Source organism: Mytilus californianus, unplaced genomic scaffold, assembly GCF_021869535.1.
Source record: "Mytilus californianus isolate M0D057914Y unplaced genomic scaffold, xbMytCali1.0.p SCAF_7, whole genome shotgun sequence".
NCBI lineage: Eukaryota > Metazoa > Mollusca > Bivalvia > Mytilida > Mytilidae > Mytilus > Mytilus californianus.
The window spans coordinates 5438378-5464605 of NW_026262723.1; the positions used below are offsets into that span (position 1 = coordinate 5438378).

A 26228-nucleotide genomic window follows, 5' to 3' on the forward strand; every position below is an offset into this window, starting at 1 on the left:
AAATACAAATGCAGGTCATTGTGTATGTAAAACTCTATAAGCAGTTGTGAAATAAAAAAATGAAAAAGTTGAGTACCTTCCTGACCTCATAAAATCATTCGCTGTTTAGGCAGTGATCGTTTTCATGCTGTGCTGTGTTTTGTGGACTGTTGTTCGTCTCTTGGACTTTAATTTTATTTTGTTCATGGTTTTAATTAAGTTTATTTGATTCATGGTTTGAGATGGTGATTGTCCCTTTGGTATTATTTCACTTTTAAGATATTAACTTGCAGTAATGAAAATCGGCAAAAAAATCGCATCAAAGTAAAGTGAAGAAGATTAACGCAATAAGACAAATATCCGCGAAAATAACTTAATTTGCTCACGGTGATATATATATAGAACCAAATCGTTATCATGATACATTTAACTACAATGATCTACAATTTTTAAAACTTTTACTACTTGAAGAGTGACGAAATATATCAAAGGGACAGCAAACTCATAATTGAAAACGAACTGACAAAGCCGGGCAAAAAACGAACAAGACAAACAACAATATACAAAACACGACATATAAAACTACAGATTGAGTAACACAAACCCCCCAAAAATATTTGGGGTGAACTCAGGGGCTCCAAAAGGGTAAGCAGATCATGTTCCACATGTGACACCCGTCTTGTGGCTCGTGTAATTGCTACCTCGGTGCCAAGCCTTATTCGGTAGGTGACATTCAAGGCAGAAATGACGGTATTTTGGTTACGTCGATTGGAACTTATCAGTCGTCATCTGGTAAAACAGATATTTCATAATTGTCAACCAACTCGTAGTGGCGTCCATAAAATTTTCAAAGGGATGATTTCAACTTTGCTTTTGAACTCTGGTTTAAAACCATGTTCAAACCACCATTTTTCTTCAAATGTCCTGTACCAAGTCAGACATATGGCAGTTGGTATCGAATAATCTGTTTCTTTGAATGTTAATGTTTGTTTTTGTAGCAGTTCAGTGTTTCTGTTATTCCGTTGTGTTCCTCTTATAGTTGATGCGTTTCCCACGGTTTTGGTTTGTGACCCGGATTTGTTTCAGTTACTAGTAAATCGATTGATGACTATTGAATAGCGGTATACTATAGTTGCCTTTATTTAATATCTTCATTGTGAGCAGTCACGACAATCGTGTAAGTAAATGCAAGCTCTGGAATATTGTATCAACTTGGAGATATATACTCCAAAAGAAGATGCTGCGAAATCGCGTTACAATTGGGCAAGTGTTTAAATAAAGAGTTTTATTTAATTTTGCGGGCAGTACGTCGACTGAGCATTCTCAATTTTAAAGACAAAGGAGTAGGCCCGGTAAGGGCCGTTTTTGGCCTCAAAATTCAGGTTCATCTGATGAAAGATTTTGGACACTTTATAAACACTTAAGTGTCTACTTCAGTCGATTCGATTAGTTTATGTGAAAGATTTGAACTGATTTAGTCATTAACGACGCTCAAATTCAAGCTTAAATATGAAAAATCTATCAAGTATGCCATAATATGTCACTTTTCAGATGGTTTTTGTCAAAAATGAAAGTGGCCGCATCCGTGTTCATTCTCAACCTTTATATATGTTATGTATTATCATCAAATACAACTTGCATTTAAATATTAAGAATGAACACAAATGCGGCCACTTCCATTTTAGACGGAAACCGTATAAAAATTAACCAAAATGCTAAAATTTCAAAGATTTCAGTAATTTAGCATGACTTAATGATGCTAGTACCCGATACATGTGCATTGTATTGTCAAAAACAGCCCATATTTAAGTAACAGAAGTATTCTTCTTTCCAATAAATAGCTAAAAATTTACATTTTAACAATTTTGTAAAACTGCTATATTTTGGGGCCAAAAAGGGGTCTTACTGGGCCTTCTCCTTTAGGAAATGCAAAACCCTACATTTATACGTCATATCATAAATATTCCGACTTGTTATTGTTTCAGAGGAGTTGAGGCTCAATGAAATCGGTCTCCTCCTTTAATAGTATAGAAATGCAGTGTTGCTATAATGTTGCTACATAGAAATGAAAAGTTTATAATTGGTTAGAAAGGAGTGTTTTTATGGGTTGATTTATGCTCATCTCTTTTGTCGTAAAACTTGTTCTCAACCAACCCTCATCGTCGATGTCAAGATAAGTGGTAGAGTAAACTATATCTGTTGAGTCTTTTTTTTTAATTTCAATGGAAAATACGAGTCCAACATTGTGACAAATTTGGCACTATACAGCGCGATGACATCATCTATATAGTGGAAAGTGAAGTTTCAAGATAATGGTAGCTTCTTTTCAGTCGTCATCAGAAGCTATTGCATGAAGTCATCCTCGTATGAAAAATGAACTAGTCATTCAAGCTATTCAGAAAGTCTAGTTGTAACTAGAATCGTTGCGTATTAATGGATTTTTTTCTTCAAAATTATTCTTATTTGATGAATTAATGCATTTAAGCAATGAACAACGCAATTTAAGCAATCAAGAAGTCAAGTTTTATAATGTGTTTACTGGTTTTTAAATTCTTTTAAATTTCAATTTTCATCAATTTATTTTTTATTTATTTTTGTCTAAATTTTCAATTTATTTTTTATGGTTCACATTAAATAAATAAAAGGTCTTTTCACTACATCAATATTTATAATGAAGCTACAAATCAAACAATTCCTATCGAAGGTCGGTGGTTTTCTCCGGGCACTCCGGCTTCCTCCACCAATAAAAACTGGCCGCCACGAAATAGCCCAAATGTGGCGCTTAAAAGTGGCGTTAAAACACCAACAATCAATCAATCAATCAAATCAAACAATTAGAAAAGTCAAAAGATGTTTATTTCAGTCTGGTAGTTACAATGCAGATTGCAATCTCTTAGTTTCGCCCCCTTTATTTCAAGAAATAGTATGATTCGCACACATATCTTTTACTTTAAATTTTTCAGATTCTTAATAAAAAGTTTATTAAATCTTATATTGACCACATACAATGTTTAAATAGGAAGAAATGCTTAAAAGCTGTTTTTTCGCAGATGGCGGTATTTTTGGCAACTGCATGAGTTGTTATGATTTGCTGTTTAATTAGAAGTAAGCATAATTTTAGGAAATTTATGATGTCAAAAACTTCTTTGATAGTTATTACAAGGTTTTACTTAGTTTTAAGTGATTAGCAGTTGCATCAGAAAGAAAAATTTCGGTTTTCACACATTTTTTTAACTTTTACTCGAATTTCAGGAAACATGTGCTGTCTATCAAAACACGTTTAAATATTTTAAAATGCATTTGATTAATGACCGTTAATCTCTCTGCTAAAAGTTTAAATGGTTTGCATATGTGAATTTAGTATATAAAAGTCATATATGCAATCAAGCTGAAATCTTAGAAAATATGCACTTATTCGTCCTTGGCCTTTGATCTTGATTTGACGGAAATTGTACCTTACGATTTTTTTACGACCGGGCAAAACAGATAGTACAGATGTGTAGCTTTCAAATGATATATAATTTAGCCGTGTGTTAGGTGGGTGCATTAAAAATTTTATTTTATGGTTAAAGTCACTCGCCTAAAAACTATATTTTAATATTTATGACGAGCGCTTCAACCTGTCCTTGCTTCCAATGTTTACAACGAAGCGTGGAACGACTCAAATTTGTTTCTTTTAAAGTGTTGTAAACAGAAAATTAAACAACAGACACGAATGGATAGCACATTTTTACCGTATTATACTTTCAGAATGGAAGATACTGACAATTGAGCAATAACAAATTTGTCGGAAAAAAATTAAACTAAATCATTAACTGCCTGAAGTATATGCAAAGATTTTCGTCTGTAAGTGCTGCGCTTTTTCATAAAAATGAATAATGCTACAATATTGATATTGATAATGACTTCAATTTGTTTCAGATGAAAGGGGCTATCATCACGACCTCTTTCCGTCATGTTTTATACAAACAAAAATTGCCACATATTCGACAGACAGATAGGGACAAACTGTCAGTTCGAGGTATCGCTTACATGCCACACATTCCCGCGGATTTCAAGGATTATCAACTACATAGGAAGTTGATGTCAAACGAAAGATTACCGGAATATTTCAACTTCTGTAGTTATATCATTGACCAGTGGGCAGCTAGCAAAATTGTAAGTGACAGCATTTATGAAATATGGCAATAGTCGTGGGAGTATGTGTTACAGCAATAACACATGATGAAAACTTATTTATAATTTAGTATTACATATATTTTCACAAAATAGGGCCTAGGTATATAAACTATAGGCATTTTGACAATTGAACTAAAAATAAAGAAGTGGGCAAAAGAAAAAAATCCTACAAGAAAATAGAAAAAAATATATGAATTTTTATTATTATCATAAGGTACAATAAGTGGGAGGGTTTCAGGCTATTTCGGGAATGATATTCTACCAAAACTCCTCATTTACAGTAGTTTGATCATGCGCTTTTATTCCATTTTCACAGAGGATTCCAAACCATCCAGCGTTTTGGTGGATTGATGATAGCGGTAAAGAACTGCGATGGACATTTTCGGAATTAAGTCAGCTTTCTAAAAGGTACCATTATGTTTGTTTTTTTTTATTAGTGTAACTAATTGTATTGTTTTGTTATAATTGCATTGTTACAAAACAAAAATTTACATTTAAGCCGCATTTTGTGCGACTGTCTCAAGTCAGGGACCTCTGGCCTTTGTTAGTCTTGTATGTTTTTTTTTAAATTTTTGTTCATTTATATGTTTCGGAGTTTAGTGTGACATCCATTTTCGCTGAACAAGTATACTTTTTTGTTTAGGGGCCAGCTGAAGCCCGCCTCCGGGTGCGGGATTTTCTCGCTGTGTTGAAGACCCATTGGTGGCCTTGGGCTATTTTCTGCACTTTGGTCGGGTGTTTGCGTTTGTGTTTTATACATGATTATAATGTATGACGTGTACTTGATGCATTTTAAAATGTTCTGTTTTTTCCATTTAGATACCGATTCATTTGATATCGAATTGAACAACATTCAGTTACAAATTCAATTTTTAGTATCATTTTATTACACTTTACTTTTCAGAGCAGCTAACATACTTCAGAATCATTGTAAGTTGAAAGTGGAAGACAGAATGATTGTCATTCTACCTAAAATTCCAGAGTGGTGGATTATAAATTTAGCAGCAACAAGAGCAGGTTTGTAATTTCCAGACAATTTAGAGACAAATCAGCTAGTTCTGTGACATCATCAATGTTAAACATCCCAGGTTTACTAACATCAATGAATTTGTCGTATTTCATTAAAAATAATTTAATTCGTGTATTGAAATAATGATTACAGAATTTTTAGATATTCTTATTCAAAGTTAAAACATTACTACATAAATTTTTAAAAAATGAATAAATTTTATGAACAGTAGATTTACAGAAAAAGACCGCTATCATACATTGTATCAGCACAAGAACGCTGACTGCTGGGTTGGTGCGAACCGTCCATAGACTGAGGCATCGATGGCGTGGTTGTAAAAAACACATGAAAGATACCAAGCTAAACAAATATACGCAAATACATAAGACTATATATCAAGGGTTAATGCTCGTCTCAAGAGAAATCTTTGTATTACGCTTGGTGTAGATCGACTCAAATGTACTAAGAAGATATACTGACATATTAAGTACAAATGTAAGGATAAACGCGCAATCATTTGCCTTCCTAACCTTTGTCTCAAATTCGAAGCAACAATAATCAAAGCACATTTATGACTTCATTTTTGAATTGAAAAAAAAGCCATAACAACATTTTATTTGATAATATTTCAAAATAACTTACATATTAAAACAGTCTTGAAGTTCATCGCAGTACGTTGAATTGATAATACTTCATCATCTTCATTGATTCTTCAAGTTATTCGGATTTTTTTTTTAATAATTGATGCGTTATTTCATGTGGAAATAACAAATAATATGTTAGATCCATCCTTTTGTGAGAAACTAAGTAAGCGGAACAAAATTATATATCACAATCTTGAAACATTGACAATGTATTTTATCGTACAAAACAGTGGTTGCTATGGTTACGTTTTGTATACAAATTAAAAGAAAAACGATATAAACTATGTATTATACCCAAATCAGCAATAAATGAAGTATAATTTACCCATTATATTCGCTTTTTTGGAGTAGTCTTCTGTGTGATATGATAGAGATAACAAAATATTTAATCATACATTTGGAGCTATATGACCAAAAATAAAAAGAATAGCCAAGACCATCTTAGGTCCACTTTATCCGAGGAATTTACCGTTTTATGATTGAAAACTAACGAAATTTGAGTGGTATTCAGAATTTATCAAACTGTGCGTAATAAACTATATGCTAATGGTAAATTCTGAAACATTGTCTAAAGGCGGGGAGTTCTCTCGAGTACTTGCATGTAATTACCAATGGTATCAAACCAAAATAAAACGTATAGTTATAAAGACCCATAATAATTATAATTTAAGAAGCTTTTCCCCATCTTCCTTGCAGCGTTTGCTATAATTGAATTCGTGCGGTTGATGCATTTAAGTTAAAGATAAGATGGCTATAAGCTATTTTAATGTATACATGGAAACCTTTCCTTCAATTATTATAATTAAGCAATTATTTAAATACAAAGTTTCATAGATTCACTTCTTACACGTTATGTCAATGCCGCGGATGTGGATAGAAGGGTGGTGGTGATGACTTGAGGGAGGGGGTCCGAATAACTCTCCACCTTAAAGGGTATCGTATTAAAAAAAACCCATCATGAAACAGAATAGTGTACTAATTTTCGTTTTTTGTTTCTTGCTTCATTTTGTTGTTGGTACTTTGTTTATTTTGAAGGTCGAAGATACACGAAACTAATACAGAATAAAAATGAATTAATCGGCATTTTTGTTTAATCTTTTAAACGAGGAACATGTTTTTCAAACTACTAACAATATGTGTGGGCTAGATAATTGAAATGAATAAAAATGTCTTTTCAATCTTAGTTATTGTAGGAATTGTATTAAGCCCAGGAACAATCCTTCTAAGATCTAATGACATTAAACATAGAATTAAATCAGCAGGTGCCAAATTAATTGTAGTAGATACTTCAAGCGCAGACAATGTGGACCAGGTAATACAATTAATTTACATTTTAACACTGGTATTGAGAACTGTTTAGGACGTTACCATGACTGCGACATTTCAAGATTAATTAAATTTCGTTTCATCTGTGTTTAATCCGTATGTATACGGACAAGGAATCTGATGTTCAGTAGTTGTCGTTTGTTGAAGTGGTTCATAAGTGTTTCTCGTTTCTCGTTTTTTTTTTTATAGATTAGACCGTTGGTTTTCCCGTTTGAATGGGTTTACACTAGTATTTTTGGGGGCCCTTTATAACATGCTGTTCGGTGTGAGCCAAGGCTCCGTGTTGAAAACCGTACTTTGACCTATAATGGTTTACCTTTATAAATTTTGACTTGGATGGAGAGTTGTCTCATCGGCACTCATACCACATCTTCTTATATCTAAGTACACCTAGTTTATACGGGTTTCTCCGACACTTAGACAAAAAAAAAATTCATGTACATCCAGCATGTTTCAAACTATGTAAGGTTTTGTTTATTCAAAAATTAGAATTTGTTTTACATGTATTCATAAAACAGTTCAGATAACGTCTCATAATGATAAAGTGGTACCAAACAACACTATCTAGTGATTTTTATTGCCGAACAAATCAAAGAAAAAATAAACATGTTCTTATGTAAATGGTGTGCTTTTTGTAAGCAAATAGAAAATTTACGTGTGTCAGTTTATATTGGTTTTCTTAATGTTTTTGTTTTTAATTTATGAATAACAAACTCCGAAACAGTGGAAACGTCCTCCTTGCTACGCTACGTTAACTTTTAGCAAAGCAAAGTCACCGCTGTTTCGGAGTTTGAATTTATGGCAGATCTTTATCTCAGTTAGTTATATAAATTCACAAATTTCTAGATTCGATGTTATTTAGATCTTGATATTTTATGGACGTTTATGTATTGCTGACGACCCCAAATGTATGCTGACCTCTAGACGTATTTGCTTATTTGTGTGATTGGGTTGCTGTCTCATTGACGTATACCCAATATCTCGTGCTATAAATGCATGTATGACATGCAGTTTCTGTGTGAAAAACCACACTGCGAAATGTGTGAAAGATTTAATATGCCTTGTTCGTAGGTACCGAAATCTAATAGTTCAAGTAGATCATTGTTCTCAAAATACAAAAAAGTAGACAAATAAATACAGGCTGGGTTGCTGTCTTATTGACCTATATACGCTTTCTACAGCTACATTGCATGTGTTTTCATATCAAACTTAGCAAAACTATTGTATTATAGGCAACCAAAGACTTGGAAGATTGTCCACAGAAAATATTTGTCGGTGACAAGTCGGACACAAGGTAAATGTACCTATTGTTTTGGTGAAATGATATTCATGATCCCTATGACGATGAGAGATGAAATATTCATAATACAACAGATTCAGAAATTTAACATTCTTGGATCCCCTAAATTAAGTTCATTCTTAATTATTAAATTATGCTCCTTTAACTGTTGACATATACAGCGAAGCGTTAATGAAATTCTGAAAAGAGATAGTTTGAAATCAATGTTTTTGTTTAACCTTGTTTATGAATAATGGTTAGCATAACTTTATTTCAGGCCAGGATGGGCACATTTTGGGAGTTTAATGGATGAAGCTCCAGCCAATTTTAAGGTATTCCCGAAGGTTTTTTTTTTGTAAACGATATGTTTTTGTTTTTTGTTTTTTTGTTTGTTTTGTTTTGTTTTTATACATAGAAGCTTCATATTCAGTAAACATATATCGTTATTGTTTATAAACCTAACCTTTACGAAAGGTGGAATTATTAGTTTTACGGCCTTGTAGGTAATGGAAATTAATGATGCATACTGACTACCAGATATCTAGTCATTAGAAATTTAAGAAAATCAATACGAAGACAGATCTTACCTTATTAGTTTTATCAATGAGGTTATATTATATATTAGATATAACCTCCTTGGTTTAATGTTGTGAATATGTGGTTTTTTGTTGTGTTTTCTGCTTGTTTGTTTATGTTTGTGTTTTTTGTGTATGTGGTTGCTTTCGGGGTACATGGTCACGGTTAAAAAAAAATAGATTGAATTAAGTACCAGTTCTCGGTTCTTTGTTCAATACAATTTCTTTAAAAATCTATATCTGCCAAAGGATTACTCAATTTACTGAAACGAATGAGAAATCTATTTTCCCAAGTTATCCAATATGACTTGCAAGACACTTCTTAAATAGAACACAAAGTATTGAATAATAACCAAGTTCAGCTACGGTCAACTTTGCCGGATGAAGTTGAAAACTTAGTACAGAATCACTACCGAGCTGATGATACAATCGAGAACCTGTAGTCTTTACAATCTTTATAATTATAGGTTCACACATTTTCACACGTTAGGCCGTATTTTTATTTCTAGAAATTTTTGTTGTTTGATAAGGTTGTCATTGACGTACATCTTACATCGCCACATGTCACTATTATAAGCTAGCTTAATAACCTCTTATCTGTTTAACTTAAGGATGTAGTTAGGTGAAATTATAAAAAATCTATAATTTAAAATTGATACTTTAAGTCAGAAGAGCATTAGTTAAGAAACAAAATAAGCTAAAAATATCGATAGGTTATGGAGCTCCTTTTCGAGATATTAATTTTTTTATAAACTGCGGGAAAAGGCTGACTCGGACTTTTACTTTATATTTGCATTGGTAATATTTGGGTCTCAAATTGAAAGAAAAGAAATCTAGAATCTACTTAAATTTTGGTAAATGGCCTTTTATATGCTATTGGAGTCTTATATGAAAAGAAAAATGGGTGTTATGGGGCAAAATATTTTAACCTGTATCGTTCGTAGGAAAAAAAACCATGGAGTCCGATTATCTGACACAAATTCCTAAACCCGACCTAAGTACATCCTTAAGTTTGCCTTGGTATCCTTGTGTGATTCAAAAATATATCCTTTTTGATGTACTTTTTCTGTACTTTTCTTATTTGTAAATTTATTAATATTAAAGCTTTTTAAATTGTAGAACTATTTATTTTTGTGAATTTCAGACGATTAAATCGAAAGCTAGTGACCCAATGACATTGTTTTTCACTAGTGGTACAACGGGTGCTCCAAAAATGGCATTGCATACCCATGGTAGTTATGGATATGGACATTCTATAACAGCAAGGTTATTATAAGATCGTATTATATAGACATACATTGTATGATATGATAATAAAGCATACAATCAATGTATCAAACTTAAGAAACAACTGTTACACTAATATTGTTGTTACTCATCTTCAGAAATGCGGAGAAGTTTACAAGCTCACAGCTTATTGTATGAAACCGCCCCTTTCGACGACTCGAACGGATTGCTTTGATAAATATCGATAACCGCTAAATTATCTGGCTAGGCAATTAGGTATTTTGAAATATTTCCAGAATTAATGGGATTTGTTGTTTTCAAAGTGATTTTGTTTTACATTTTCCTCCTTCAACAATGATAAAAAAAAACTAAATAAATAAAATCCGTTTTTTACAGCATGCTAGCAATCTCATATCAGTTAACTCTTTTGTCCATTAGCAACAAAATTAAAGATAAGTTTGAATTCTATGTATTAACATAATAGATTTTATAGCGATTTTTGTACAGGTTGAAAAAGTCGGAAATGTTAAAATCTTTAGGGTTTTTACATTGCTTAAATAATACTAAAATGTTGCAATCATCTGGATTATTTTATTTTAAGATACTTGTTAGATATAGACCATAATGGTATGATGTGGAATATGTCTGATACTGGTTGGGCTAAAGCAGCATGGACTAGTCTGTTTGCACCATGGATCAGAGGAGCCTGTATTTTTATTCACAATTCTGATAAGTTTGACCCAGAAAGAACGCTACAGGTACACGAATTGAAATTCGAAAATGATCTGAAATGAAGTTCCAAGATTTAACAAAAAAAGTTTGAATAACTTCCTTTATCATTTCTCATATAGCTCCATTTAAAAGGGATTATGCATTAATTAATTTTAATTTTCAATTATATATGATTTTGTTAGAGACTGTGATAACTGAAACATATTCCCTAAAATCTGACATGTTTTTCATATTTGTATACCTTTTCCATTTTATAAAATTAAAAGTTACCTCGACATTTATCTGTAATATTCCCAGTTTTAATTTTGCTCTTTTCCATTTTTCATTGGATTTTTAATTGTTATAAATGTCATTTTTTAGATTAGTCTTTTTCCAATAATCGTAATTCTTTCTCCTCATCATCTTCATTTATTACAATACAATAATTTTCTTTTAGATTAGAAGATATTTTAGGAGGACATGTTTTTTAATCGGATTATTAATGAAAGAAAATAATTTACCATAATGTCCACAAAGCTTCTCCGAATATATATTTAATGCTCAAATCCAAATAAAGATTAAGTGGATGATTTATTGTTAAAATGTTGCTTGCTAATTGTTTAACTGCAACCAATACCTGCATATTCAGCATGGGAACACTTACAGGAGATATTAGTAAACATTAATGTATTATGGGTGTTACAGGAACGTAATCCTAAATATACCTCACAAGGTTCATGTTTACAAGAAACATTTCCCGTGCACATTATTATGACACATTTAATAGAATAAGAAGATGTGGTGTGATTGCCAATGAGACAACTCTCCACACAGACCAGACCAAATGTCATAAAAGTAAACAACTATAGGTCACCGTACGACCTTTAACAATGAACAAACCCCATTCCGCATAGCAAGCTATATATTGATGAGTTGTAAAAAAGAAAAAAAAAAAAATACCGAACTCCAAGGCATATTCAAAAGGGGAAGTCCATAAAAACTGACAAAATTAAACGCATTCAATCAACGGAACAAGTGAAAAACAACTGCCATATTCCTGACTTGGTACAGGCATTTTCCGAAGAAAATGATGGGTTAAACCTGTTTTTATAGCAAGCTAAACCTCCTACTTGTATGACATGTAACGTGTGTGGGCTTTCCATGTCTGTCAGAAAACTTCTTCCTATTTTCCAATACTTGCAATTACGAGTGGGATGTCATCGAAAAGTGGAGTAATTTTGTTGTGATTGTGAACTTCTAAAACTCAAGTTGTTTTGTTACATGTACGACTGAGACGCAATCTAATATAGCGTGACTTATACGGGGACCGAACCACGTCCACCCATACCTTAAACGAGCACCAGCTTCACTCAACGAGGGATTTTTCAGAAATACAGAATAGTATGTGTTCTTTTATTACATAGGGTATGTTTTCTTGTAAATACATATTTTTCTTTGTAGATTTTAGATAAGTATCCTATTACTAATTTCTGTGCACCACCAACTGTGTATAGACATTTAGTAAAACAACCACTTCACAGATACAGCTTGTCGAGAAAGTTACTTTGTGTCGGTGCTGGAGAACCTGTTGTAAGTTGAGAAAATAGAACTTGAAGATAACAAGGACATTTATCAATAATAATATCAAAATAGTTAACACACACAGCCACATATGAAAAACTCGTTTTTGATTTACTCTCATCAGGCATGTTCAAACTTAAACATATACAAGCCAGGGATGTTTAAATACATAAAAATGTGAGAATCTATATGACCGAAAAGTACCTAAACAGAATAGCCAAATGAATCCAAAGTCAGCTTTACCTGAGAGAGTTGGAACCTTTGTTTGAGAAGCCGTAAACTAGAATTGTATTTCAATGATACGGTGGTTTTCATTTTTAAATGATTTATTTACGCTAAATCATTTTTTGTACATAAATTAGGCCGTTAGTTTTCTCATTTGAATTGTTTTACATTGTCATTTCGGGGCCTTTTATAACTGACTGTGCGGTATGGGCTTTGTTCATTGTTGAAGGCTGTACGGTGACCTATAGATATTAATTTCTGTGTCATTTGGTCAATTGTGGAGAGTTGTCTCATTGGCAATCATACCACATCTTCTTTTTTATATATAGTAATTACAATCAGTAATATAAAACAGAAACTGGTTTGTTACGTACAGTCTATTTGTTTAAATATGATTTATATGAACTATTAATTTTTTGTAAAAGAAATATGATGTATTATAAATATTCAATGATGTATTATCTGCATTTTGTAGAACCCAGAACTACTGAAAGAATGGCACGATGGTACTGGTTTGACTTTATATGAAGGTTACGGACAAACGGAAACTGTAAGTATTTTCATTGGCTACAGTATTACACATTTCATCTCTCAAATGTAAAGTATTAAATGAGTATATTATATATATATATATTACATATAACTCGTCTCAAATTTAGCCCAACAATATAAGCTCTCCAAATTTGCGTTAGCAAATTTTTATTCTTCCCTCAGCGGGATTTGAACCCTTGCTTCTGTGACATCGTGGCAACACCGCCTGCACCGTGTCCAGCGCCCCAGACCCCTCGACAACCTAGGCTACATGAAAATATAGAGTTGTTACACAGTATAGTGGCAAGTAGATGTGTGTACTTTTCAGACAGCTATTTTGTCTGTCGTAAAGGATGATAATGTAAATTACCATGCCGCGACATCAATTTTAATTTTATTATACTCGTCTAAACATGTGACAATTTTATGTTTTAGTTTGTTACCCGGATTTGTTTTTATCTCTATCGATTTATGAGTTTCGAACAGCGGTATACTACTGTTGCCTTTATTTATGGTTATACAGGGCTAACACCATAATATATATATAACTCGTCTCAAATTTAGCCCAACAATGTTAGATTTTCATTTGTTCTTCCCTTAGCGGGACTCGTGTGACATCGTGGCAACACCGCCTCCACCGTGTCTAGACGTGTATATATAATACAATAAAATTTTTAAAAAAATGATGTGGCGGCATGGTAATTAACATTATCATCCTTTACGACAGACACAATAGCTGATCTGAAAGGTACACCATCTACTTGCCACTATACATCATGTACTGTGTTACAACCCTACCGTGGATAAAGCCGACGAGGAAAGGCATTACATCGACCACCGAAAGCTATATATATATATATATATGTTGTGTAAAAGATGCAAGTTTGTACAAATTATAATTTGTACAGGGTTTTTGTACAAGTGATAAGTTTTTTAACAGGTGATAAAAATTTCTTAACAGATGATAAACTTTTCTAAAATTTATCAGCTTAATGTCTTAAATTCAAAACGTATATGCTTTAACCTAACATTTAGTGCTATTCTCCTTGTCCTAAAACTGGAAATAAGGACACCTGAATGGTTTAAATTCTATATTTTATTTTTTCTCCTTATATCAAAATCATATCCATAAAAGTCTTTTCGTGTTCTTATAATGTTTTTGTATCAATGCTCAGTAGTAGACTGTATCATGTAGTCATGGATATGACAGACATATGCGAAACAAAAGACTCATCAGTGACGCTTCAATCAAAAAAGTATAAAAGGCCAACAAAAGTACGAAGTTGAAGAGCATTAAGGACCGAAAATTCCAAACGGTTTTGCTAAATACAGCTCTATATGAGGAGAAATTATCAAGCTTGCTTTCGTCAAGCGTAAAACTGTCTAACTGAGGGGAGAAAAGACCAGAAATAACACGATAAACAGATTTTCGGGTTTTCTGCTTATAGATATAGTAAAATATCAGCCAAAAAGTTCATATTGTGGCTCGAGGCTGATATTTTACAATATCAATGTGTAGACACCCGATCATCTATACATATATTGAGTACTGTGATAACTAGAATATGTCGTTTCGATTGCCTGTTAGGTCAAGTAAAACACTAATCATTGGTTTATGGTGCCTCTTCGTCAGTAAGAGCACAGCAATGACAGTTCTGTTCAGACGTAGATATTATGTCATGATATTGTGACATTTTATCATGTGGACTGTTATTTGGGAGCTACATACAAATAAGAAAATGTGGTTTAATGGTAAATGAGACAACTATGCATAAAAAGATAAGACTAAGATAAAAGGACAAATATGTGATCAGTTTAGTACGTTTAAAATCAGTGAACGTGTCAGTTTAAGATTATATATATTTTGTATCTTATTACACGTTATCGTCAAGTATATGAATGTACTATTTTCCACTAAATGTTAAACATTCTTAAATATCAATCGATGATAAGGTATTGTTTTGATATTTTGAAAACATAGATATCGAGACAATCAGATATAGAGTTCGACATAGAGTATTTTTTTTACGTTTGAATAACTGTTTTATTTAGACGTTTTTATGTGGGACATATCCATGTGTTGAAATCAGACCAGGTTCTATGGGGAAGGCAGCTCCTGGGATTGATCTACAGGTCAGTGTTTTATGTTAGCAATATTAATAAAGGGAGATGTGGAGTATAAATCAATGAGGCAGCAACCCATCTGAATACATTACCAAAAGATATCTAGAGGGCAACATACAAATGTACGGTATTGAAGATACAATTACAACTGATTTCAAACTAAATGATATGACTATTATAAATATATTCTTTTATGCATAGATTTAAGTATATTTGTTGTAAAGAGCATTTACTAATAGTGATGCCTGACATAAATTTATACCTTGAGTGAAAGTATGTAAACTTATTGGTTGGAACATTATTTAACAGAATTTTCTAACCGTACTAACTATACATCACTAAGAATAAACTCATCATAGATACAAGAATTAAAATTTTGTAAGTCAGACGCGCGTTTCGTCTACAAAAGACTCATCAGTGACGCTCGAATAAACAAGTTTAAAAGGCCAAATATAGTACGAAGTTGAAGTGCATTGAGGACCCAAAAATGAGTTTCAACCCGTTACCATACATGAAATGAACATGAAATGTAAAAAAAAAAACCAAATGATAAATTTCGTGCGTCCAAAGTGCTTTTCTGGATTTACTTTTACCAGGAATGCTCAAACCTAAACTTTTGATTTGATTTGATTTTGATTTGATTTTTGGTGTTTTAACCCCACTTTTAAGCACCGCTTTTGGGCTATTTCGTGGCGGCCAGTTTTTATTGGTGGAGGAAGCCGGAGTGCCCAGAGAAAAGCACCGACCTTCGATAGGAAAACTGACAATCCTAGTCAGTTAAGATTGGAGTCGAGTGCACCCGCACGAGCGGGGTTCGAACTCATAACCTCAGTGTTGACTGGCTAGTGATTACAGTAGTAACTACTTAGACCACTCGGCCCTAAACTTTTGAAAGCCAGTGATGTGTTATAACGCTGAAACATTAGCAGCTTTAGGACTAGATTAAACATAATTATGCATTGCACCGACTTACCAGACGACAAGATAATCATTAAATTAAGAATAAGAAGTTATCAAAAAATGTTTTAAACTTCAAGGTATTCAAAAAACAAAAGATCATAGTCCTTAAATGATGGCCAATTGTTTAAAAAAAAAAACTGTCCTATTCCTTAGTACACATTGAAAAATAACTTATTGAAATTTCATAGCTACAAAAGAACTAAGAAACACAATAAAAGGACTACTGCATTTGCAATATACAAAAATTGTATAACACAGATGGTGAGTTATATTTTTGAGAAAATGCTAATCATTTACAATTTCTACGATTTGATAGAGTTATTATGTACTATTACACATATTTATACAAATATTTTTGTAGATCGTTGACAATGATGGTAATATATTGCCTAGAAACACAGAAGGTGTGATTGGTGTAAGAGTAAATCCTGTTCGACCAATGGGATTGTTTTCCCATTATGTCGTAAGTGATGATACCTTTTTGTATTAATGATAAATAGAATAATTCGCACGTATGCAAATATAAATGTGCAGAAACATTGTTTGACTGAGAAACTTGAAAAGAAGATATTAAATTTAACTTTTTTTTGTTGTTTCTATATGTTTGCTACATAACATTGTTTTTTAATATATTAAAATGCAACGATTAACAGTAAATACATCAAATTCCAATTAAGCAAAGTGAATTTCCAGTATCCCTTAAACAAAAAAACAAGGTTCCAAAGTACACAGTACAATATAATTATGTAGACATAACCATGAAGTTGTGTTTCTTTATGCCGACCTTTCACTTTAGTTAATTTAGAAAACATATTTGCAATAGAAAAGGTTTATATCGACTTAACGCAACCACGTTTATTTAGAAAAATTAAAGAAATGCGACTCTAATGCTGTAATCTACTCCTTCATATTTTAATCCTATCTTATGTATAATAAGGAAATGTGCTTCATCAGAAATCTCTACCGAAAGTTTATCAGACCATCTGACATCCTAAAATAAGAATATTTGTATTTGAGCTTGTATTTTAATCAAAGTTGATTGAAAGTAGTTACTAAGAAAAACGAACGATAACTATTGTTGTTACTTCTGACTTTTCATAAATAAAAAGAGCCTAATCTTCAACAGTTTTCAGAAAATGCAAGAAATTATATCAACCGTCTGTTGTTCCTTAGCATGATAACTTTTTCAGTCAGTAGTTTATCGTTCGTTCTGTTGGTTGATATAATATAACGTTTGGTTTCGACAGGTTTATGGACTTCCCACTTTCTGAATCTACCCTGGAGGTTGGTACTTTTGTAGAACGGTTTTGTATTCGGACCATTTGAGTACATTGTAACGGACAAACAATGTTTTGACCTTAGGTAGCAAATAGAATAACAAACCATTTGCCTTAAATTCTTTTAGGATGATGATAACAGAAATAAAGCCGTCTTTAAAGGTGATTTTTACTTAACTGGTGACCGTGGGAAAATGGATGAAGATGACTACATTTGGTTTATTGGACGTGATGATGATGTCATGCTGTCGTCAGGGTAATGTCTTTTTATATGGAATGTGGTGATTTGTTTGTTTTTGTTTAAAATGTGTAAACTAATTCTGTCACACTATAATCTAGTAGTCATTTGAACCAATTGATAAAGCAATGAACTTATTTTTTAAAGTTTTAACAATGTATAACATTATAATAGTCGAGTTGAACTTTCAAATTAGAGTTTTGTCTATCATTTTTGTTAAGACTTGAAATTTTCGACAGTTTATTGTCCAATTAGAGTATTTGCAACGTATAAATTTTTGTTTTTAATTTGATGCGTGCATTTGAAATTCCTCAATTCGAATGAACTTTAGATTTAGATTTATCTATATATTGCAGTTATAAACTTATACGAAAGCGTGTTGTTCTCTTTAGTTATAGAATAGGTCCTTTTGAAGTGGAAAGTGCATTGATAGAACATCCAGCAGTTCTTGAATCTGCAGTAGTAAGCAGCCCGGATGAAGTAAGAGGAGAGGTATATACATTTGTTTTACTTTCATATAATTATTTTATAATAAGTGATAATGATTTTATTTCTATCAGTATGGTATGAATAATTAAACGCTAAATAAACATGTATACGGAAACTTGATCCCTGGCCATGATTTTACGTTACCAGCATGATTTGCCTCAACATTTCAATCATGTTCAGAACAGTGTGATATTCTTTGTCAACTTTCAAATTATTTTTTTTTATAATACACCTCCCAGTTTATGTATTGAAATAGTAAAATAATCTCTGAAATAGGAATATTTGATTTACCAGCGGATATGGACGAGACCAATCTACATCCGCTGGTTTACTTATTGTAAGGTTAATAGAGGTTTCTTCACATCTACAAGTGTACCAAGGAAATAATAGAGTTCTGTTGTACTATAGAAGATTACGTCTATTTACAAATCAATATTGACGCATCATAGAAAGACTTAACCCGCCTATAGTTCGGAAATAAAACTCTGGTTATCTAGACTTTTTCTAAACAGTTAGTAGACAATTAAATCTTACGAAAAAGAATTTGTTTTTTGTTAACTGACAGCTAATAAAAATACAAGATTTCCTTTAATAATCTTTTGTAAATTTATCGATATCGATTGTGGTCCAATTTAACACTTGCGCACTGCGAGTGCTGATAATAGTAGCGTATGGTTTAATGAAATTTCACAATGACAACATGTGATGATAAAATGTTTTATTATGAATTTTTCCACTGACCTTTATTATTTTTTAAACACAAGATTTGTTTTGTGATCAATTGAAGGTCGTAAAAGCGTTTGTAATTCTAACAGAGCCATATTCCAAACACGACAAACAGAAATTAGGAGAAGAACTACAGAATCATGTAAAATCTGTCACTGCACCTTATAAATATCCTAGAAAGGTAAAACTCATATTATGTATGTACCTTTATTGAAAGATATCAAATAAGTTCTGCAGAAACACAGTATACTTTAGTGACTTCGAAAATTACTAAAAGACAATCAGGCAAACAAAGGTATGAACATACGAATTGAATAGTCTCTTACAAGAGTAAATCCAGACGCTTCGCCATGGAAAAGGTTGCCCGAGGCTCGTAAATCGATTAGAAAGAGACAAATCAAGGTAACAAACAAAAATCGAGGAAATCGCATGAACTTCTATAGGAGCGTGACCGAGTGCGTCGACAGGATATTCCCTGTTTTGCATGCATCTCCCGTCATGCGAATCACACTGCCAGAATGTCAAAATCGGGAATAGGACATAATCGTTGAAATTACAAATCAGTTAAGTCACTGTATGATCAACCATTACGAGATGTCGACCAAAATCTTGCGAGACAATGATTTCCGTCATTCTTCTTATAAATCATGTGTAAATCACATAAGCACACTTCATCAATAAATTATCAGTTTAGAATATCACATCATTTGTGATATCGTTTTGGAATATCATGTTAATTTAAATAACTAAACATGGTAAGCATATTGTAAGCTAGAGCTATACCATTAGTAAAGTACATGTACCATAACGATTGTATTGAAGACTCATCATCAACAGTACATCATTACTTAAACACTATTAATCATTATTAAAGTTCATTTGAATCCGATGACATTAAACAAAAAACCTATAATTACAACGTCATACAAGACACCTATAATTACAACATCATACAAGACACCTATAATTACAACGTCATACAAGACACCTATAATTACAACGTCATACAAGACACCTATAATTACAACGTCATACAAGACACCTATAATTACAACTTCATACAAGACACCTATAATTACAACGTCATGCAAGACACCTATAATTACAACTTCATACAAGACACCTATAATTACAACGTCATACAAGACACCTATAATTACAACGTCATACAAGACACCTATAATTACAACATCATACAAGACAATGGAATCAATTCCTTCAAACAAATAGTGTATTATATTTTTAACCGTATTTTTTTTCTAATAGAAAAATCGCGTGTAACTATGTATAAAGACATTGAGTGTTTGTGCAAAGAATAATTATAAAAAAAAAATTTTCGTTAATCAATTTATTTTGAAATTTCAACAATAAGCGTTTCTTTTGAAAATATTAACAGTTTTTAGACGGATGTTTGATATTTAGCAAACAAAATGCAAGACAATATTCTCTCGCTTTTCGGCTTGGTATTCTATATCACAATACTTTATCTTACATTTTTGTTTGTTTTGTATGTGATTTAATTAATTTTTTCGTTGTCTTTTATGTTACGACTCTACATCTTGTATTCATCTCAGTTACTCCCTTTTTTACCTGCTTTTTTGTGCATTAATGCACTTAAGGTAAATATCTTAGTAATGAAGTTGTTAACTTCTATGTCATTTGGTCTCTTAGTGGAGAGTGATCTCAGTGGCAATCATACCACATCGTCTTATTTTTATATTTACATTTAAAAAAATTATTAAACAAAAATTGTATTATAGATTGAGTTTGTGGATCAGTTGCCAAAGACAGTCAGTGGTAAAATAAGAAGAGTTGAACTGAGAAATAGAGAATGGGGGCGGCAAGAGATTGGAGAGTCAGAAAAAAAATAGAATATCATGTTTATTCGAAAGAATACCTTTTTATATGTATTACCCACATTCATCTGTACCATATCACAGAAAATATTAGAAAAATAATGTATTATTATGCAATATCAACATAGAATAATGCATAGATGTTCTGTGAGTTCTTGTTTTTATACGGATGGAAACCCAACTTTGTTCATATTCCACATGAATGTGTGTGAAAAGACATATATTAAATTTCCATAGCAAGAAGATTGATAAACAAAATCAGAAAGCATCATGCATTTTTATGATTACTATTTAACGAAATTTTTTTTTCTAAAAACAGTTATCTATTCCTTAGTTTTATTGAAAATTCCTTTTCTTTCTGTCATGTTATTCAAGTGAAATTTCGATATTGACTAATGTTGATGAGGATAGTTTCGGAACACCATTATCCTGAAAAAATAAATTGATACATAAAAAGGTTAACAGGAACCATCATATTACAAGTACTAAAAAAATGATCATTATATCAAAAGCATACACTGTAAACATGTATTTGCTAACGTAAAATAATATTCTAGTAGTACAAATATATATATATATATATATATATATCATTACAAAAATCGATTGACGAAGTTTTATGTTCGCTTTTCATTATGTAAATTATTACGATTAATACAGTTTTTCGAATAAACTTTCGTCAAAACTTGCGTATTGGTTTTATTATCAGCAATTGTAACATACAGTACTCTCTGTGTAAAATTTGTCATAATCAACTTCTCTGTAAAAACTTCTCTTTACTTATTCATATCAGTATCTATACGACAAAAAAGTACTAAATTAAATTTAAAATATAAACGCTAAAAATTAAAAAAAAATCAATATGCTTCAAAAATAAGTTTCTGTCAAGTTCCACTGATCACCGTATTTAAAAAAGTAAAATCACAAAAATACTGAACTCCGAGGAAAATTCAAATAGGAAAGTCCCTAATCAAATGGCAAAATCAAAAGCTCAAACACATCGAACGAATTGATTACAACTGTCATATTCCTGACTTGGTACAGGCATTTTCCTATGTAGAAAATGGTGGATTGAACCTGGTTAAATAGCTAGCTAAACCTCTCACTTGTATGACAGTCGCATCAAATTCCCTTATATTGACAACGATGCGGGAAACCATCGGGAGTTTATGATTGGTGTAAAATCTCTGCACGTTTCACACATGCATTGAGTGGTGAATATCCCTTCATTTTGTGTTTGAGGAAATTTCAATGACTGATGTCAATACGAAATGTATACTAACCGTTGCATTGACTTGATAATGATAAGTTGTATGACCATGCTGGAGTTTCTTCTTTAACGTTATATCTCCTGTGATTGGATCGATAACAAAAGCCTTGTATCTGCACGAGGGAGAAGGCACCTGGTAGGGCTGCAAAATATATTTTAAGTTTGAGCAGTACCTCGATACTTAACATATGGTTTTGTGAACATATGAATCGCATATGCATCTTTTTGCGAAATTCGCTCCTGTGTATCTTTGTAAAAAAAGATAGAACAGTAACGGTCATAGTAGCAAGCAACGGTACAAACTATTATACATTTATTCAATTACTTGTTAAGGGTGTCTTCCAATCATTAAAGACGTAAGAGTTTTTTAAAAAAAATGTTTAAAGTTAAAATGAAATTCAAAAGAGTGATGAAGCACGGTTCTTATGTTTTTAAAAATTACTCACCAATCAATATTTTAAGGTCATTTATGTTTCAACATATCCCAAGTGTATTTCCAAACAAAAATTCGGTAATGCAGTGTTTCATTACGAGAATGACATTACGAAGATGATACATTTGTAAATGGATTTCTGAGTCGGTCTTTCAACTATCAACAAGTTTATATAAAAAACATACGCTCATCGAGTAGTTTATTGCTGCATTTGGTCCATCGTCCGCATCCATTGCTGTTACATGTAAAATTTTGGACCCAACTGCCAATCCCTACAAAAGCCAAATAAATCGAAATGTTAATAAACTTTATACTAAATACTAACCGACGCATTTCTTGAGTAAGTTTTCTTTACTAAGTAAAACCAAAAATATGTTAGCTTACGCAAAGTCGTTTAACCATTTGCTCGAACGATTAAAATAAGAAACAATTGCTTCATAGTTTGAGATATCAAATATATACTACTTTGAGGTGTGGTTTAAATACTCGTACATGCATTTGTATTTAATAAATGAGATATGGGGCCGAGAAGCGACCTTAAGAAAACAAACCAAAACGATTTCGGCTATATCAAAGACTAAGCAGGTAATATTTGTAGCACTATGACGTATTCACTGTGTCATATTTATATTCGTCCTGAATATTCATGAAACATTTAAAGCAGACGTTAGGCAAACAACAGTCAATCAACCAATCATATTTACATATTTATATCCCTATGGGTTTCGTGTGATCGTGTTGGAAATGTTTATCGATTGCTGAAGTTGTGATACGGTTGAAATCTTTTTGGCGCTATATTTTTGCATTTTAAACCATTTTTGCGAGTTCATTATACAAAATACAAATAGAATTGTACGAAATATACTATCGTCTACTCACATATCCAACAACAGAACGATAATGGCCGTGCACAAAAAAGGGGGCGTTGTTATTGACATCATCAATATGTAGTGGCAAAGTCAATAAAGTCTGAAATAGTGAAATATTATTAACCGACTACTGTTACTAAGAAACCAAGCAGGATCTCAAGGCTTCATTTTAACTTTGGTGGATAGTTGTCTCATTGGTCATCATCACACATCTCCTTATTTTAATAAGAATTATCAATACGATTTTAGCAAATGATACTTAATTTCATATTCTAGTCAACAAAAGAAACGATACAAGGCAATGCATTTTCCATATATAATAAAATTCGATACATTGTACCCAGGTAAATAATTGCTCAATTGGTCTAATATTTACAGAGTGTTATGTTCTTATCAAAACCATTGATTTAAGGCAAATACGCGAATTTTTGTTATTTTAAAAATCGTATTTTCACCCAAAATTCAAAAATCGATATTAGAACTTAGAACTTTAAACTTTAACATTGTCTGCTTAAAATTTTGAATGCCTTTGCAGATATTTGAATACCTAATTCTCATTTTCGAAATTAAGTGCCGACTTTTGTCATCATTTCCCGCAAAATAAATTTGACCCCTGTGTTCAATAACACGGTATTTTCTCACTTTCCAAGTTGATCAGATTCTTTTAATCATATCCATTTTCTCTTCAAATGAAAGTTTGTCATTGGATAATTTAACAGTTTTTCCTATTTATTATATTTTATGATAAATTGGAGTTGAAACTTGTGTATCGTTACTTTTCTAGTATATTTAGCAGCAAGTATAAGACACCGATCCAATTAAAAAAGTATTAACAAAAATACCTTACTCCAAGGAAAATTCGAAAAAGGGAAAATCCATACAACCTGACAAAATCGAACGCTTGACTTTACAAACCAACTGAACGAATAGAAAACAGTTGTCAAAAAAGTTTTATGAAGAAGGAAATCTAAGAGTTGTACTCAATTTGACAATATGAATACGAGGTAAATAGTCGCATGGCTGAAGCTAGCTTAACTACTATCTTAATTCTGCATATTGTGGAATGATTTTTTTAATTGAAATACAGTTTGCAATTATCAATTACACAAAATAATAAATACACGTTTTCAGAATATGATTCGAAGCTGATCCTTTATCTCTATATCTTCAGCAAGATAGCTGTTGTGCAGTTCACCAATAATAACAAGAATTTAATTTCGCAATTGCTGTTTTCAATAATAATGAATTTTGCAAAAACAAAATGAATGAATATCGTCATTAAATTGAATGTGGAAAAGTTAATCAACTGCAAATTTCAACTGAATTAAACAAATAGGTATTAATAGATGTGTTCATTGCATATTTTATGCAAACCTCTAATAAAACTGTAAAGTTCATCTTTTACCTATACTTACATTACCATGATTGTCATGTGCTTGAAATGTCAAATACCATGTACGTTCGACCTAAAAGACACAAAATGCAAACATACATTGTAAGGACAATTAAGTAATTTAAAGAGAAACTAACTAGCTTTAAGGTAGATTCACTGTATACCGCCATCTTGGTTTGTACAATAGCAGTACAGTATCGGTCTAGTTCTTTGCCTAAATCCTCAAATTTTGAGACAGATTTGCAATTTATGTGTAAGACTACTTATTTGTATAAAGAAAAATAGGTGATTCATCGCATTATCCAAAATGTTTAAACAAAACCAAATATTTGTGTTTTTAGAATCAATTTTTCAACTTGGTCACTTAAGGGGAGATAACTGTTATGATAAAATTTTTATACTGGACTGATAGTGAAATTTTCATTTTTTACTTGTAGCAAGAAAACAAGTATGGTGACACATTTTTTTCTTTTTATTTTCTTAAAGCATATTATAAAACCTATCTTCTCATATTTTATTTCAAAATTCTATCTCATAGATTTCTTTTCATTCACAAAAATGTGTTTTTTTCATAAACAATCTATACAAATTTGGGCAATTTTGCACGACTTCTAGCTTGAAAAATAGCACGGCGACCCATACTTTTTATTTTATTTTTGAAAAAAGCATTGAAAAAAAAAATTTTGGCAAAGTATAAAAAAATTCTATCTGACGAAATATATACCGATGATCCACCTTAAAAAATATCCAGATGTCCAAAATATCAATACATTCTTGTTTGTATTTGATTCCACCACTACTGTTGTCATTTTTGCTACTTTTGGTTTGTTCGTTTCAAGTAATAATTGTCAGGAAGAAATTTTCGTTATATAGATATATACGTAAATAATGCTTTAATTGGGATTTGCAGTATTTTAATTTTGTGTGTTTAATAAGAAAAAACATATGCTTCAAAGCATTGAATTATCTAGACAATGCACAGGACTCACATATGTTATCCTTAGATTGTAGAAAAGTTTGAACATAACGACATTAGGCTGTAGTCGCTCCCTTTTCAGTCGAAGACACATGCTATGTGTATTCCCAAAGTTCAGCTTCAAAGTTCAGACCATTTACTGGTCTCTAGTGATGTATATTTGACTCTTGAATTGTTACGTTCGTTCAGTAAACATACTACTAACCTTTCGTCCTATATACTAAATTTATGAAATACACATCATGTAAAGAATGTAACGTAATATCAGTACCTCTCTATCCGGGATCTTCTTAAGAGCAACTACGTATGTCGAGTTGATTCCAAATATAATGGGGAACATAAAAACTCTTG

At 31.8% G+C, this 26228-nt stretch overlaps 4 protein-coding genes across 26 annotated transcripts in view; 2 read left to right on the forward strand and 2 right to left on the reverse strand.

Moving 5' to 3' along the window:
- The window catches only part of LOC127709280 (uncharacterized), a 141680-nt gene that overhangs the window by 81370 nt on the left and 34082 nt on the right, over positions 1-26228 (reverse strand). The gene's annotated exons all lie outside the window — the stretch shown is intronic.
- LOC127709276 (acyl-coenzyme A synthetase ACSM3, mitochondrial-like) overlaps positions 1-26228 on the forward strand; it is a 268456-nt gene that overhangs the window by 69072 nt on the left and 173156 nt on the right. Inside the window, exons 5-17 of one of the 20 annotated variants that reach the window (XM_052214706.1) lie at positions 7005-7123; positions 8370-8431; positions 8694-8748; positions 10136-10257; positions 10820-10976; positions 12391-12519; positions 13211-13285; positions 15319-15399; positions 16712-16813; positions 17756-17883; positions 18258-18357; positions 19142-19261; positions 20841-20988. The exons of 11 other annotated variants lie outside the window; for them this stretch is intronic. In XM_052214706.1, the coding sequence (XP_052070666.1) occupies positions 7005-7123; positions 8370-8431; positions 8694-8748; positions 10136-10257; positions 10820-10976; positions 12391-12519; positions 13211-13285; positions 15319-15399; positions 16712-16813; positions 17756-17883; positions 18258-18357; positions 19142-19261; positions 20841-20951 (1361 nt within the window). In that variant the 3' untranslated portion in view covers positions 20952-20988. Of the gene's footprint in view, positions 1-7004; positions 7124-8369; positions 8432-8693; positions 8749-10135; positions 10258-10819; positions 10977-12390; positions 12520-13210; positions 13286-15318; positions 15400-16711; positions 16814-17755; positions 17884-18257; positions 18358-19141; positions 19262-20840; positions 20989-26228 lie in introns of those variants that run through there. 8 more of the 20 variants (XM_052214707.1, XM_052214708.1, XM_052214710.1 and 5 more) reach the window with 8 other exon arrangements.
- The window catches only part of LOC127709282 (protocadherin Fat 3-like), a 67803-nt gene that overhangs the window by 35325 nt on the left and 6250 nt on the right, over positions 1-26228 (reverse strand). The window contains exons 1-2 of one of the 3 annotated variants that reach the window (XR_007985569.1): positions 26149-26178; positions 24924-24974 (exon numbers count right to left, since the gene is read on the reverse strand). The exons of the other annotated variants lie outside the window; for them this stretch is intronic. The gene's annotated coding sequence lies outside the window, so the exon portion shown is untranslated. Of the gene's footprint in view, positions 1-24923; positions 24975-26148; positions 26179-26228 lie in introns of those variants that run through there. 3 annotated transcript variants of the gene reach the window in all.
- Positions 3997-26228, forward strand: part of LOC127709278 (acyl-coenzyme A synthetase ACSM3, mitochondrial-like) — a 135186-nt gene continuing 112954 nt past the window's right edge. Inside the window, exon 1 of one of the 2 annotated variants that reach the window (XM_052214728.1) lies at positions 3997-4137. The gene's annotated coding sequence lies outside the window, so the exon portion shown is untranslated. Of the gene's footprint in view, positions 4138-4507; positions 4567-26228 lie in introns of those variants that run through there. The other variant, XM_052214729.1, reaches the window with a different exon arrangement.